Below are 17,455 nucleotides of genomic sequence, written 5' to 3' on the forward strand. Positions count from 1 at the left end.
TCTTTTTAAGTCAAAGTCTCATAAAAACATCTTATTTTATAGGAAAATCTCCAACTAACATCAGAAAACAGAAAAAGTCTAAGCATTTCTGGCTTTTTTTGTTAAGCCCCTGTCACACTGTCCCGAAATTGACACCAGATGGACACACGAATATGGAATTGTGAATTTCGCACGAAGATGACCCCGAACCACACACGAAGGCAACATTTACATTACATTTAAGACATACAACTGCAACGAAAGTAACACAAACAATTATGTTAAAGTACTATGATACTGCACTGATATTTTCAGACTTTGTTCTTTACTTTCTCCGTCTTTATATGTAGAAGATATTAAGTTTTCTCCGTCATGTTATTTCCATAGCAACAACAACTTCCTGTCAACTCGCCTTCAAAATAAAAGCATCTAAATAAACCAGGAAGTTAACCTAAATTACATTTAAGACATACAACTGTAACGAAAGTAACAAACTATGTAATATCCTTTTCAGTTTCACAGAACACAAATTGGGTTGTATACATAATATGTTTACATGATTTTGTTGTACAATAAAACAACCAGATGTAAACACGATAAAGGAAATGTTCAAATTCGGCTCTGATCGTAACAACATCGGGCCATTCGTGAGGGCATCTTAAGCCATCTGTTACGATTATTGTGTTATGTCGGTTATGTCACGTTTTGTATGTCTTGTTTTGGGTGTTTTGCTGTTCTCCCTGTCATGTTTTCCTCTTGGTATATTGTCTGGTCCTTTTCCCTGTGTTTTTCCTCCTGTCGTTAGTTTCCCTGGTGTGTCTATAGTTGTGTGATTGTGTTCACCTGTGGCCCTTGTGTTTCTCCTCCCCTGCCCGGCTGTTTCTCGTCTTGTGATTACCCCTCCCTGTATTTAGTCTTGTCTCTTCCTGTGTTCAGTGTTGGTTCGCCTTTTGTTTGTGACTGAGTTCACCGGTGAGTGTTCTGTTTTGTCCAAGTTATTATTTTATCCTTGAAATAAAGGCAATATCAGTGTAATCTGCATTTGAGTCCTGCTTGCTTCACCCACCGTAACAGTACGAACCAACCAAATATGGGCCCAGCAGATCCTTTTGAGCAGGAATAGTTGGATTTTACCTTTTTCTTTGGCTACCTGCTCTGATCGATGGATGGGAGCGTCCGGGGTTCAGCAGCGAGACCAAAACGGGATCTTCGCCCTCGAACCCGGCCCCCTGACTCTTCCTGCCGCGGTCTTCGCCCTCGGGGCCCTGCCCCTTGACTCTTCCTGCCGCGGTCTTCGCCCTCGGGCCCGGCCCCCTGTCTCTTCCTGCCGCTGCCTTCGCCCTCATGCTCGGCTCCCTGAGTTCGCCCGCTGTGGCCTTCGCCCCACCATGGACTCTGCCTTGCCCCCGGGCCGTCCGCCCGAGTCCCCCTTCTCGGCTTCTGCCTTGCCCCCGGGCCGTCCGCCCGAGATCCCTTCCGGGTCCTCCGCTGTGCTCCTGGGCTGTCAGCCCCAAATCCCGTCCTCCTGACCCCCTCCACCCACCCTGGTGGCCTAGTGATGCGGGACAGTGTGACAGGGGCTTTACAAATTCCCTAATTCTGGTCAAATATATTTCAAAATAAGTTTTCCCAGCTAAATAGAAGATCTCATCTAATTATCCCATCTTTACTTCAAGAAATGTTACCAAGCCATTTTGTACTTGCTCTATGGCAGATTTGTTCACATAAAAAACACCTTTTTTTAAATTATATATTTACTCATCTTTGACATTTCTTCCTGTGTCAATGTTCTATTCTGTAGAATAGGCTACATTAATAAGGGCTGAACATTGTAAATGAAAACCTAGCAAGCCAGATAACAATTCAATCAGGAGAGACTTCATTTTGGCGGGGCGTGTGGCGTAGTGGGTTGTCAGTAGATGTTTGGATCACGGGGTCACAGGTTCAAACCCCACTGCAGTCAGCATGTCGTGTCCCTTGGCAAGACACTTCACCCCAAATTGCTCCTGTGGGGATTGTCCACAGTATTGAGTATGTAAGTCGCTTTGGCTAAAAGCGTCGAACAAGTAACATGTCATGTGATGTGCAAATTCATGGGCTTGTCTGGAGGAAAGGGCTGACGACAACTAGGGGGAAGAGAAAGGGCTGCAGGGGAAGGGTAATTCTCAGACACAACATAGCCTGGTGTACAACTTAAATTACAATATACTTAAAGGTTATAATATTAATTTTTTGTTGCCCCACATGCCCAAAATAAACTGCCTCCTCCAGAGGAAGATGTGGCAAGAAAACATCGCACAGTCTGCTAAGTAAAAGCCATTCAAGGTTATGTCGATGCAGAACATCGTTTCTTTGCAATCCATTTCTCTTCTGTAATCAACATCTTCAATAAAATATAAGCTGTGATTTGTGTTCTTGGCTCCGCGGCAGTTACCTCTTCATAATGCAGATCATTTCATAGCATTTTCGGTTCATGGTTTCTGTGCCTTTTGTGCATTACACTAGACTGGATTCGCTCTCGTGTTAAATGGCCCTTGTCCTTTGCCAAAATAAGAAAAAATAAACCGGCTATTGTTAGCACATGATTCTGACACTGGAGCAGAATGACGCATTGGAGTAAGGCCATGGCCAAAACACAAAGGAACTAAAAGGGAAGAGGCAGAGAATTGGGGTGAGTGCAAAGAAAAATACATTGATTGAATCAAATAACCTGGATGTCTGAAGAAAGGAAAGCAATCATGAGGTAAAGTACCTCATCATAAGTCCTCAGGATACCTGAGATGAAGTGTGTGTGTGTGTGTGTGTGTGTACCAGATCGTCCTGAGTGCTTCAAAAACCAGATTGAAACTTCCAAACTGATGCAATATCTGCGGTGCTCTCAGGTCCCTGCAAGTTATACATTACTGGCCACTTGAAATGTCATCATACAAGCTATTTGCTTTATTGTAAAAAAAAATAGAGAGTTTGAATTATATGAAAAATATAAATTGAATATTCTAAAGCGGTAGAAACAAACAAAATCAAGCTCTTCGATACTGACGGGGCTGGAGAAAGAGAAGACATTACCAAAAAGGAATTTCTTTTAACCATAAATATTTGTCAACCCATGAAATTGGCTGGACCGTGAATGCCCGATGTAAATGATACACATCATTTCCACTGCATCAAACATTCAGTGTCCTCCAGGGATGAAAATGTTGTTTAGGATAAAGTGACCAGTGGGAGAAACGTTGCATTGACTCATATCAACAACTCCGTATGGTGGATCAAATGGGACACAGTTGCAAAAAGAGGACATTCTTAGCCTTCCAATGATATCCTTATTGTTTTTGTTCTTAAAATATTCAGCAAAATATGTCACAAAATGCAATGTCTGTTACCAAGACAAGATTTTGAGGAAGATGCCTTTAAAGTTTGCTGATATTTTTTTTCCTTAGGTATTTAAATGCCTCCCCAGTTAAGTTGCTCCGGTCGCCACTCGTCAACTTTGTATTAATCATCTGAATTTGGCAATATAATTTTAATATTCTAAAAGCAAAGACTTCATTTTTATTTTAAGGTTAAATGGAAACCCCGCCCCAGACCCTGCCGTTTTAATTAGAGCCTGTCATCCATTATTTTGAGAGGCGTTTGAAGCAAGGTGATCAGACTGAGAGAAGAAGGTGAAGTCTGAAGTGGACACCTTGTCATTTACAGCTTCAAACATGCAATCATCATCTGAACAAGACAAAAAAAAATTGATATTCGGAAAGCAATTCAACGAAAATACAGAAATGACCAAAACACAGAAAATGTTTACATAAATCCACCTTTTATCTCGGGATGCGCCGTTCCGATCCGACTGATTCCGATAAAGCGGAACTCTTTTTGCCAATGACACGCAACGACTTCCCAAGAAAATGGCAGCTTCAGTGATTTGCTCAATAAAAACATATGTTTATGTTCTAACCTTGTTATTGTTGTTCCTGAACCTTTCCAAAGCCATATCAGAATATTTTTTGCAGATGTTATTTTTAACAGAAGTATCGGACACATAATGTCACCGTGCCGAGAGCGTCCAATCAGGAAACCCCTTTCAATGTGTTTTTCTGATACAATGTTGTTGTTTGCTTGAAGATAGAATAGAAACGGTTGACTGGTGCCAAATTCTCTTCACCAAAGTTAGGGTTAGGGTTTTCCTTCTGTGATTTCATATACTCGATGAGACTGGCTCTGAACTGCTCCCTCCTCCAATCTCTTTGAAACTTTTCTCATAAAGCAATGAGAGCTGCTAATAACTTAATTCAGATCCCATTAAGATTTAATCAAGGCTGGCGGAAGAGAACATTTGACAAAAGAACTGTCCAGAAAACTGCAGAAAACTTGTATTCGTCTATTTCAGGCCTTTCACCCTTAATTAAGGTCCTATTAGCAAAGAACAATTCTAGAATCCTCAAGCTGAATGTATATGAAGTAAAGCTTTGTTCTTGCTCATGTTCTTTAAAAATATCAGAAAATTAATTGCAGTTAAACGGACAAAATGTTAACTTTTTTAATGAAACACCAAATGCACAATTTTAATTACACATGTCCTCAGTCAGCAAAACTGATAAAGAGAGAGGTAGATGAAAGTAAAGCCAGAAGGATAGATGAAAGACACGGTCACAGTTTATGGCATAGAGATGTTCTAAGGTACAAAGCAACGTTATCCAATGACATAAATAGGACAGTCTCAACACAATTTGATGCCTTAAGTGTTGCACCGCTTCACTTTTGCTGCGGGGGGTGTGATTAGCAGCCTGATGTCACAGCAGTTCATGCTATTCACCACCTCTGTCCTGCAAACAACTGGAAGCAGCCTGAGGGCAGATTGTGTGTGTGTGTGTGTGTGTGTGTGTGTGTGTGTGTGTGTGTGTGTGTGTGTGTGTGTGTGTGTGTGTGTGTGTGTGTGTGTGTGTGTGTGTGTGTGTGTGTGTGTGTGTGTGTGTGTGTGTGTGTGTGTGTGTGTTTTATTTCTTTAACCTTTAAAGCTATTACTGCACCCCGTGTCAGTCCTTTACTCAACAAGGCATTTACCGGTGTAACAGGCAGCGATCCAGCGAGCCGACCACTATCCTGTTATCAATTCCTAAAACTGTTATACAGATATTCATGGTACAGCCAGTTTGATATATCGCATTTCCAGGTCAGCTCCCTTACATTGCAACCATGTTTGAGTAACCTTTAGTGGTATCTAGACATGTTTAATTTGTCTTGGTTTTGAGATTTCTGTTTCGTGTGTGTCTCACAGGTTTACACTGATTTACGGTTAGCAGTAACACACCTAAACACACATCAACGTGCAGGTTTTATCAAGAAAGAAAAAGACCACTGGGACACCGCGGTAACTCCTGTGGTAGATTGCATGCACCGTATATCTGATAAAGCAGAAATGGCAGATTATATTGTCAAAGAAACAGTCTGCTAGTAAATAAACGTGGATGTAAACAATGTAGGATTAAAGTAAAAAACAATCCGGTTTGCAGATGGATTTTATAAGCCAATTTTTAAGGCTTCAAAGAGACACAGTGTTTTTTTGGGGGACTTTGTTTACAAGAAAAATCCACAGAGCTAAAGTGGCATACTTCTTAAATCCGCATGAAAACATGTCAACTTCTTCCTGCAAACACTACCCCACTGTTGACTGAGGATGATATCTAATTAACGATTGATTAGTTTGGGTAAAATTATCCCCAGACACAGCAGGCAGAAAAAGACTATTAAGAACAGTGCCAGACTGAATGATGAGGTGAAATTGAGACGGCCAGGACACTGGTTTTGGAAATTATTAAATCCTCTGAGAACCATAACGACAATTGCATTCATCAAAATTAGAGAAACGTTATCTCAACACCAGGTCAAATGAATCCTCATGATTAGAAACCACTTGAGGCGAAGGAGAAATAGTTTTTTTGGTTTATTAGGGGTAACTGACCGTTAAAAGTTTCTTTGAATTATGAAAACTAGCTTGTTTAGAACAACCTCATCTAGCTTTGGAAATCTGTTGCATGTTTTTTCATACCTTCCTGCCGGTAATAGCAATATCACAGTTCATAAGAAAAATAAAAACACTCATTATAAGTTAGGTTTAAGATGATCTGATTAATATACTATTTCATTCAAATCGCCTGTATGACTGCACGCACGAACAACTGCTGCTAAAGTACACATTATCACAGACTGCAGAAAAGGATGGTGACAGTACCCTGCAAAAGACGAGAATTGTCAGAATCTCCGATACAGTGTTTTCCTTCTTTATCATTAAGAAAGAAAGAGAAGCAAATAAACTCCTTACACTGATATGTCCTGCTGGGTTAGGGTCTTGAGCCAATGTTAGACGCGACTGTGACTTGCAGCTCAATCATTTATGGTATGACTTGCGTGTAATGACGCACTGCTTCAATGAGATATTTGTAATGATAACCAGCCGGAGGCTATTAAAACATGGCTCTTCCCCAGGAGGCTTCTCTCCGTCACCGCCCGTTCCACCTGCCATCGTCAGCATGATCTCATTGGTCGAAGCATTGATCCTAAAGCCCCTGTGCTTTGGTGGTACGAGGAGAATACTGCACAATGAAAGAAGTAGTGTGCAGACCAGATCAGTTTATCCACCATACAAACAGTGGCTTTTGTAAGGGATTAACCAACACTGTCTACTGCAGAATGAATCAGAAGCTGTGTGTGTTTTGCATCCTATAGGACGGACAAATCAATAATATTTCCCTGCTGATACTAGCCTTCAAAGGCTGGTCATAGCGGTTGTTTCATCCTCCCTTTCTTCGACTTGAAAGTAGGTTTGTGATGTTTTGCTTCTGTGCTGCCCAGAAAAACCGAGAACGTCCCTGCTCATGGTAATGATGTCTTTGTTATCAGCTGACGGACCATATATTCTCTCACCGGAATGCCTCCTCAAAGGCAGGAAACCTATTTCCACAGACTCGATTCCCAAAGGTAATGATCCTGCGTTCTCATTGACGGAGTGTCTTCTTGTGGGCAGGAAGCCCGCTCTTTCTACAGAGAGCTGTGGTATTTGGAGCTGGCACGGGAACAAGGAGCTGTCACACACGCTGGGACTGGAGCGACACCAGTCTGAGATGCTGTGGTCAGATCCCACTCGGCTGTCTGAACTGTCTCCGACCCTCTGCCCGAGCCCCTGGCCTCGAGCCAAGCTCAACAGCCTTGGGACCGCAACAATGGATGCAGACGCCGCCACAGCAGCTGCGGCAATATGGCGGCGCTCAGCAGAAGTCCCTTTAGAGTCTGTGATCACCGTGGAAGGAGACGCCACCGCCGCTGAGCTGGAGAACGTGGAGGAGCCGAAGAAAGACGCCACCTTCTGGTAGTACCGCGTCCGCATCCCTTTGGCCGAGCGGTACAGATCCCCGATGAAACAGTAGCAGATGGGGTTCAGGCTGGAGTTTGTCAGGCCGAGCCACTGGGCAAACGGCCGCGTCTGCAGGAGCCAAGACGGTGGCCTTTGTTCGCAGTCGATCCAAAGGTCAGCCAAGTAGAGCGGCAGCCACGACACGGCGAATAACAGCACCAGGCACACCACCATCTTGGCGATCTTCTGGCGCATCTTGAGGCGTGAGGCGTGCAGAGCTTTGCTGCGAGGATCCAGATCAGCGAACGTGGATTTTTTTCCTCCCCAAAGCCGCCTGCCAGTCAGGAAGCCTATAGTGAGGTTAAATGTCACAGGCAGACAGTAGAGCATCACGAACAGCAGCACGTTGTATCTGAGGAAGAAAAGTGAAAAAACATGTAGGGAAAGCTCTTTAAAAACAAAACAATTCATAAATGAAGTCGGTTCTCTCTTTATTCTACTTCTAATATCTATCTGTATATGTGGTAAAACACTTAAGGTGTAGTTATTTTCCGTTGCTGAATATCCTCTAAATGGATGATGAGTCAAGAATATCTAATAAAAAGGACAACATCCTTCCTTTGAAGTTATGGATCGCAGCTTCATTAAACTCATTGGTATTTTTGAAAGGAGCTCATTTGTTTTCATTGATTTAACAATGAGCTCCTTTCAGAACCATGCATGTGCTTCTCTTTTCACCAACAAGATACAAGGGTCAATATGACAATATTGTAAACAACAGTGTCTGTGGATAATCAACACTATTCCCACAGTTGCCAGCACACAGTTGCAAAGTGAGTGGGAGACAATAGAGATGACTCATAATTAGGGAAAACAACACGGGAACATTCTGACAAAAGGTCTCTAAACCTGTTTGAATTAAAATAGCACTGAAAAGCAAAGAAAATTGGTTGTGGACCCAACTGATTACATGTTGACATTAAGTTACTTTAAGTTGGAAAGGCTAAAGACAACAGACAGACAAACTCCACGTATCACGTTTGTGATCCAAAAAACCATCACAGAAAAGATCTACTTGATAAAAGTCTAATAGTATCCTCAAAACACCAAAGAACATATTGCTGGGTAAAAGTTGCATCTAGCTGAGTAAAGTCAAATATGTTTGCTTTGGTTTCGATGAAGAAAAAGGTATGAGGAATGTAATGCGACAGATCACTGATTTGTTTTACCGAGCAGCTCATCAGTGAGCACTCTCCTAGTGACAGCGGTCCTCAGATTCCACATGCTAAATCGGCCATTGAGAGAACTGCTGGACACACAAGAACTGCTAATGCTTGATGGACTAACTTTGGGCAAGTTGCATCTAATGACTCACTGTAAACTGAGTGTGTCAGGCTGCATCATGGTTTGTAAGTAGACAAAAGATCTCAAATTGGTTGGAGGCCAGAGCGGCTGAGATTAGATCACAGACTAGACTTGAGTCTGTTGGAGAACCTACCCTTGTTTAAGGCGATGCTGAGGCCACTTCTCCTCACAGACCAAGATGGCAAACGTCCCAAAGCTGATCTCCCGGCGTCGGTTCATCACGGCAATAGGAGCGCACATGATCGAAGACACCGTCCACACCACGGCGACGGTTGCCAAGATTCGACTGCGGGTAAACATGGAGCGGGCTCTCAGTGGAGAGCGGACACTGTAGTAGCGATTCACGCTGATCACGGTTAGCGTCAACACACTAGCAGAGACCGAAACAGCCTGCGTGAAGGGCACCGCCCGGCAGAGCAGGTCCCCGTAGACCCAGGCCGAGTAGATCTGGCTCCCCAGGGTGATGGGCATGCAGACCAGCACCACAGCCAGGTCGCAGACCGCCAGGTTCACCAGGAGGCTGCGAGTGGCGCTGACACCCGCCAGCTGCCGGCTGCGCCTGTTGGTGAGGACGCGCAGGGACATCAAATTCCCAACAAATCCCAGAATGAAAGACAGGCAGTACATGACAGTCAGAGCGATGGTGCTGGGCTCATGCAGAGTCCAGAGGAGCATGCTCTCCAGATTAGCCAAGTCCTTCAAAGAAAAGGTGGAGGACAAGGGATCATGGTCAAAAGTGGGCGTCTGTTGAGAGGATGAGCGTAAAGGGGTGAGGATTAAAGCGGGGTTGAGGAGAGAGGAGGGCAGCAGAGAGGGGAGAGGTGGATTGAGGGAGGCAGTGGGGGAATTTAAAGTGGAGGGAAGCATTATGGAGCTGTGGAAGCTTAAGGTGTGGTTGAGTACTTCCCGAGACTCATCGTACTGCAGCAACGGAGAGAAGCTGGGCTGGACTGAGCTCCAGTCTGTGGGCTGGACCCGGGACATATCCATGCTGCCTTGCCCTTGGAGGAAAAGGTTTGAGAGGTATGAAAATCCCTCGACTGTAAGGCTTACTGTAGTGGCTTCCCTTGGTCCTCATTCAAATCCATACAGGAAGTCCGCAGAGGAGAACAAAATCCAAAAAGGCCTTATGTCAAAATAAATAAATACAGGTTCCAGTCATGTGGTACGCAGGTCCGTATGTTCTGTGAGGATAAACATATTTGTAAAAGGATGGAAATCATGGTCCCCCATCTTTTGTTGCATCCTATGAGTCAGCTGGAGTCATGATGGTGCGGCACTGGTCCCAGTGCAGTCTGCATGTAACACATGCACATTCAATCCTCCAGGGAGTGGCTGTCTGAACCAGATAATCCCTCTCCAGCTGTTAATAGACTTCTCACCTTCGAAAAAACAAAAATACCTTTCTCTCTCGTCCTCCTCCTCACACTTTTAGTCCTTCACAGGTCTGCAATCAGATCTGTTTAGAGAAAACATCACATCAATCAGAGGATGGTTTACACCCTTCAGGTGTATTAATATCTCTGTACAGTAGCAGCATAGTCAACAGATAACAACACATTCCTGGATCGAAAAACACTGAAAAGCTTTTAACATCTCCTCATAGTGTGTTTGTATCACAGCCTCTCCCAGTAGGTGGTAGAAAACACTCAGTAAGGGACAAAGTGAGAAAGGAAAGGATTGTATATTTTATAAGGGCACATGGTAAAGCAACTCGTTTGCAGCATTGAATTAATGTAAATTATTCATTGAATAAGCGCATCTAGCAGGATGTTAATTCCCCTTTTGCATATGGACAAAGAGAGCCAGCCAAGATAAAACGATTAGTTTAAGTACAACATGGCAGGACAGAAACTTAAATATGTCATGCAATATTATATTTGAATTGTAAGTAAATTAAAAGGAAAGAGCTGCTTGTTAAAATAATGATCTTACCCTGAGAGAAAAGCAAATCCAGTTACTGTTTACTGCTCGATCCTCTTCAAAGCTGACAGCCTGGAGATGTTGAATAAAGCAGCCAGGTGCTGCCTGGAGATCTGCACCAAAAAGATTAATAAAAGTTGATGCCCGTGAATCACTCACAGCAGCAGATACACGCGCGCTGCTAATAATCCGTCTCTGAGTCTCACAGCTACAGAGGGGTTTGTTGTTGGAAGAGCGCTTTGTGTTTCCGACAGCTTTTATTTTTCTCTAACGGGGTCCTCACATGCCTGCGCTCCTGCCAACGGGATCTCCGAGCCTCCGCAGGACTGAGATGGGAGAGGAGTAAAGTGAGGGAGGAGGGAGGGAGGGAGCAGCTGCCACACACACACATACACACACCCCCCCCCCCCCCCCCCACACACACACACACACACCCACACACACACACACACACACACACACACACACACACACACACACACACACACATACACATACACATACGCATACACAGTCACATACAGACTAAAACACACACACAGTCACACACACACACACACACACACACACACACACACACACACACACACACACACACACACACACACACACACACACACACACACACACACACACACACACACACACACACACACACACACATATGCATACACAGTCACATACAGACAGTCACACACACACACACACACACACACACACACACACACACACACACACACACACACACACCCACACACACACACACACACACACACACACACACACACACACACACACACACACACACACACACATGTACACAGTCGCATACACACACACGTTCTGCCGCGCAGCTCCTTTGGCACCCTTTACAAACCTGTAATCAATCAAAAAAGTGTATGTCACTCCGCAGGCTTCCCCCTATTTCTTCATGTTTCCCCTACAACATATTGTAATTGACGGTTTTCTCCTTTCTTGATGATCAGAAATAAGAGGATAAGTGGATTCCCTCTCCTCTGATTGATGATATCAGACAAATAGCTTATTGATTGGTGCTTATTTCCCTGTCTTCTCTTTGACAACAACGACAAGTTGTGACAATATCGATGGAGTGCATACAATATTATATCACAGTAGAAATATTCCTATCTGGTCTCAGTGAACACATCCCTTTATGAATAAATGATGGGACAGGAAGATAAATGTTGTAGGAAAGACACAGAATAAAAGTATGTTTTATGTATTGACAATGATATTTACTCACTGCAGCCATATTCATCCTAACTTTGCTACGTGCTATTTCTTCATCGTTATACCTCTACATAACATCTCAGTATGACCTGCTGCCGGGGCCCTATAGGGCAAAGATGGTGCCTGGCCCCTATTGACTCACTTTATGACACTTCATTATTTCCCAAGACACAGTCAGTGTCAGAGTCCGGAGGACACTTACTCGATGCTGGAGTAATAGTCTTGCCCTATTTCTTTCTGTGTCTATTACTTTAAAGCAATATATTAAACTCAACTTAATTTAGGAATATATGAGCAGGATATAAAGTGAAATAATGTAGATATTAAAGGTATATTTTGACTGCAGAAATACACAGGAAAAAGATGAAAACATCCGTATTAAAAATTGAAAAAAGCTTGTCCTTGTTGGTATTGTGCTGAAAAATAAAATGAAAAAATGTGCATGACCAACTGATCTGGGTTCAACCTTTTATTCAAGTGTTTGACACCTTTAGATACCAAATAAATGATATCTTATAACATACTATGTTTTAAAAAATACATTAAAACTACCCGACTCAATCAAACTCACTCACCCATCATCAGAACATTGAAATGCTGCAATGGTAATTAGATGAATTAGTAAAAAATAAGTAAATATTTATTTATTGTATTCACTTCAGTGTATACTTCCAATTCAAACCAATGTATAAGTTTTGTTTTTGGTAATTTCAGTTGATTTAATACTTTTGTACGTTCTCTTATATGCTAAATAATGAATTACAGTACTTTGATATGTCAGGTATTGCTTGATTATAGTGTTTCTACATTAAAGGTCACCTATTGTGCAAAATTCACTTTTCCATGTCTTTTCTAAATAAGCATATGTCCCCTCTGTGTGAAGAGACTCTGAAAGCTTCAGGAAAAAATATTCTCTCTCTTTTTGTCCTGATCCATTTCTATAAAAACCTGTCTGAAAATGAGCTGATCCGATTTTGGCCACTTTATGATGTCATAATGATGTTTTGGCTTGTGTAACCATTAGCCAATCACCAACCAAGGTTACCCCCCCCCCTTACACCTTATCACCTGAATCAGAGGGGGATGGGGAGGGGCTCCTTATTTTTCATCTAAATATCTAGTGTATGACTGTGTTATGATTGTGTGTTTTTTAATTGTCTGTAACTGTAAAACTGTCTGAAACTGTGCTGTTACCATTCTTGGGCCAGGACTCTCTTGAAAAATAGATTTGTGATCTCAATGAGACCTATCCTGGTTAAATAAAGGTAAATAAATACAAATACAAAATCTAAAGTAACTTTCCCTAGAATCAGCACTTTTGAAACAGGGCTGAAACAGAGGGGATTATGGGATGCTGCAATGATCTGTTTGGTGTTTCAGACAAACACTTCAGAGACATGTTTTGTATATATCTGAGAACTTTAATATATTGATGAAAAACAGTATAATAGGTGACCTTTAAAACCACTGGGCTCTACTTCTGTACATTGCATTCAAAACTCACCTCTTTGAAAGTCAACACACAGTTGCCACTCCTTATTCTCATACTAATCGAGCAAATGGATTACAAAATAAAGCTCATTCAGAACCAGAAAGGTATTTTAACAAAAGCTAGAGCTCCATTAGCTAACAATAGTCATGATGAAACACTTCCTATCTGAAGGGCAAGCAGTACAATGTGCTTCAAAAAAGTAGAAAAATACACGTATTGTAAAAGACATGTTTGAAATGAAAAGAAGATACATTTTAACAATTTAAATGACTTATGAATAAATTACATTAATGCCTTATGTCAGTCCCAAAAACCTCTTCCACCACTATGTCTTGAAGGCTTACGGTTACTTTTACGTATAAATAATACAATATAGATTAGGGTGATCAAACTTTAATAACTGTTAGAGAGTCGTGTGGCGCAGTGGCTTGTTCGGATCAGGGTTCAAACCCCACTGCAGTCAGCATGTCGTTGTGTCCATGGGCAAGACACTTCACCCCAAATTGCTCCTGTGGGGATTGCCCACAGTATTGACGTCCAACATGTATCACGTAATGTAATGTAATGAGAGCGACGCTACGGATCACACTGCAGAGTAGACACCGTTCCTTTATTATTTTAGCATGTACTAAAAATGATAAGGAACAAAATAACAACTCTCAAACACAATGCAGGATTCTTTCCAGGAACTGACTGAGTGCATCCGTTCCTTCGAGGTTAGACAAAGATGAACTGTGACCTGTAAAGCCTGCTGAAGGAAACACATGTTTGAATATGTCCGTTATACAAGCTTCAAAAGAAGTCAACAGAGGATGGAGTGAATATTTATAAAGCTGAAGATGTGCTGTGGGTTTTTATACCATATGAGACAAGACAACAAATTGCATAATGTATAAGGATTTCTTATAAGAACCCTGGGAGGCAAAACATACATGATACTGTATGATGATATAAAACCACAAACATTCATCCTGTAATGTAAAAGATGCTTCTAATACTGAGCAGTGTTCAAACCAGACTGTGTGACACAATTAATGCCATTTATTGCTCGAAAATGTATTTAAATTAATCAGAAAAGTGATAATAGTTGAAAAGGCCCCCAGTGTTGAAGCAAATAACACTGCTTCATTAATATTCCCCCAATAGCATCAACCTTGGGGGAATATTTTATCACCAGAGCTCAGATATCTTTCTGATGGCTGCAGCACTCAGACCGAGGAACAAAAGCTGTGTCCCTGGAGCAAATAGAGGAAAATGCATTTTCTATTTATTAACTTGAGAGGTTCAATTGAAATGGCATGGACCCGGATCTCTGGGCTCCCTCTCTTAAGCCCAGGTTTGATTAATTAATAATTCCCTTCCATATAGCAACTTGGCCAAATCGTCGGACTTCCAATTTACATTATGCATGGTCAGTTTCTCCTCAGTGGACTCATTTATTTTATCCCAGGTTGACAGGTTCTCTCATCGTCCATTAATAGCAGTGAGTTCATGGCTCCTGGCAAAACAACCCGGCTCTCACATATTTAATGTGAGCTAAACAAGCAGCACGTTTTCTTTAGCATTTCTGAGCAACACAGATGGTAAATCTAACATTAACTTGTGATTTTAACCTTTGTTTATCAATCAATCAATCAATGTTTATTTATATAGCCCAATATCACAAATGTTACATTTGTCTCAGTGGACTTCACAGTTTGTACAGAATATCAGTATGACAATACGACACCCTCTGTCCTTAGACCCTCACATCGTACAAGGAAAAACTTCAAGAGAAAACCCACAGTTTAAAGGGGAACATGGGAGAAACCTCAGGGAGAGCAACAGAGGAGGGATCCCTCTCCCAGGACGGACAGACGTGCAATAGATGCCGTGTGTAAATTGAAAAGATAATACATTTGCAACATAGGTAGTCCAAATGTTTGGAAATGCATGTGTGTATAATAGGAAGATGAATCCACGAGGATATCCATCCAGGACTTATGATCCAGGACCACAGCCACGACTCAAGATCCAGGACACAGGACCGCAGGATCATCCATGACTCCGGATCCCGGCGTATATAGACACCAAAAAGAAAGACATTTGGGGAAGCTGGGTTAATCGGAACATGAGAGTACACAGGTATAGACAGAGAGAAGGAAGAAGTAAGATGTCCCCCGACAAACTAAACCTATATCAGCAAAACTAGGGGCTCAATCTAATCAGCCCTAACTATAAGCTTTATCAAAAAGGAAGGTCTTAAGCGCACTCTTAAAAACGAATAGGGTGTCTGCCGCCCGAACACAAACTGGAAGCTGATTCCACAAAAGTGGAGCTTGATAAGAAAAGGCTCTGGCTCCCATTGTGCTTTTAGAGACTCTAGGAACAACCAACAACCCTGCATTCTTGGAATGCAATGCCCTAGTAGGACAGTAGGGTATAATGAGTTCTTTAAGGTAAGATGGCGCCTGCCCATTAAGGGATTTGTGGGCGAGAAGAAGAATTTTAAATTCTATCCTGTGTTCTATAGGGAGCCAGTGTAAGGCAGCCAGAACAGGAGTAATGTGGTCCCTTTTCCTAACTCTGGTTAGTACACGAGCTGCAGCATTTTGAATCAGCTGAAGCGACTTGACTGACTTCTTGGTACACCCTGATAATAAGGAGTTACAATAATCCAGCCTTGAAGTAACAAATGCATGGACTAGTTTCTCTGCATCGTTTTGAGGCAAGATATGCCTGATTTTTGCAATGTTACGCAGATGGAAGTAGGCGGTCCTTGAAATTGATTTTATGTGGGCGTTAAAGTATACATCCTGATCAAATATAACACAATTTGTTTCGTAGATTCTTTGGGCCGTGTACAATAACTTCAGTTTTGCTCGTGTTTAACATCAAAAAATGTAAGGTCATCCACGTTTTTAAGTCCTTGAGGCAGTCTTGAATTTTATTTAGATGATTAATTTCATCAGGCTTGATTGATAAATATAGTTGAGTATCATCCGCATAACAATGAAAGTTTACAGAATGATTCCTTATAATATTGCCTAACGGAAGCATATATAGTGTGAACAAAATAGGTCCGAGCACTGAGCCCTGTGGCACTCCATGGCTAACTTTGGTTTGCATGGAAGATTCATCGTTGACACGTACAAACTGAGAGCGTTCAGATAGATAGGACCTAAACCAGCCTAAAGCAGTTCCCTGTATGCCAACTAAGTGCTCTAGTCTTTGCAATAGGATATCATGGTCGATAGTATCAAATGCAGCACTAAGATCGAGCAAGACAAGAATAGAGACAAGTCCCTTGTCTGAGGCTATTAGAATGTCATTTGTGACTTTAACCAGAGCTGTCTCTGTGCTATGATGTGTTCTAAAGCCAGACTGAAAATCTTCAAATAAATCATAGTTTTTTAAGTAATCACACAGCTGTTTTGCGACTGCTTTCTCAAGAATTTTTGAGAGGAACGGAAGATTAGAAATAGGTCTATAGTTGGCTAAAACCTCTGGATCGAGGTTGTGCTTTTTAAGAAGCGGTTTTATCACTGCTACTTTGAATGATTGTGGAACATAGCCTGATAATAAAGACATATTCATAATATTTAATAAAGAAGTGCTAATTAATGGAAAAACTTATTTTAACAGCTTAGTTGGAATCGGGTCTAAGATACACGTTGATGGTTTAGAAGAGAGAATCATTGAATTTAATTGTTCAAGGTTTATGGCTGAAAAGCATTCTAGTTTATTATCTAGTGTAATATTAGAACTTACGTTTCCGGGAGCTGTTGATAACACCATACAGGTCAAAGGCAAGAGGTCATTGATTTTGTTTCTAAGAGTAACAATTTTATCGTTAAAAAAGCACATCAAATCATTACTACTGAGTGCTATGGGAATAGAAGGCTCAGTCGAGCTGTGGCTCTCTGTCAGCCTGGCTACAGTGCTGAAAAGAAATCTTGCATTATTCTTATTCTCATCTATTAATGAAGAGTAGTAGGCTGCTCTCGCTTTACGCAGTGCTTTCTTATATTCATTGAGAGTAATATGCCAAATTAAATGAGATTCTTCAAGTTTAGTGGAACGCCATATCCTTTCAAGTTGTCTCGACTTTTGCTTTATTTTGC

At 41.8% G+C, this 17,455-nt stretch overlaps 1 protein-coding gene across 1 annotated transcript; it reads right to left on the reverse strand.

Annotated features, from left to right (window-relative positions):
- Positions 1-4,291: 4,291 nt before the first annotated feature.
- LOC307015782 (uncharacterized protein) lies at positions 4,292-10,891 on the reverse strand. The gene is made up of 3 exons (XM_079644615.1): positions 10,622-10,891; positions 8,820-10,145; positions 4,292-7,733 (listed from the first exon to the last, which is right to left on the reverse strand). The coding sequence occupies exons 2-3, from the start codon at positions 9,674-9,676 to the stop codon at positions 6,737-6,739; spliced, it is 1,854 nt and encodes a 617-aa protein (XP_079500741.1). The 5' UTR covers positions 9,677-10,145; positions 10,622-10,891; the 3' UTR covers positions 4,292-6,736.
- Positions 10,892-17,455: the final 6,564 nt, after the last annotated feature.

Source organism: Notothenia rossii (assembly GCF_949606895.1).
Source record: "Notothenia rossii genome assembly, chromosome: 1".
In the NCBI taxonomy this organism is placed as follows: Eukaryota; Metazoa; Chordata; class Actinopteri; order Perciformes; family Nototheniidae; genus Notothenia; species Notothenia rossii.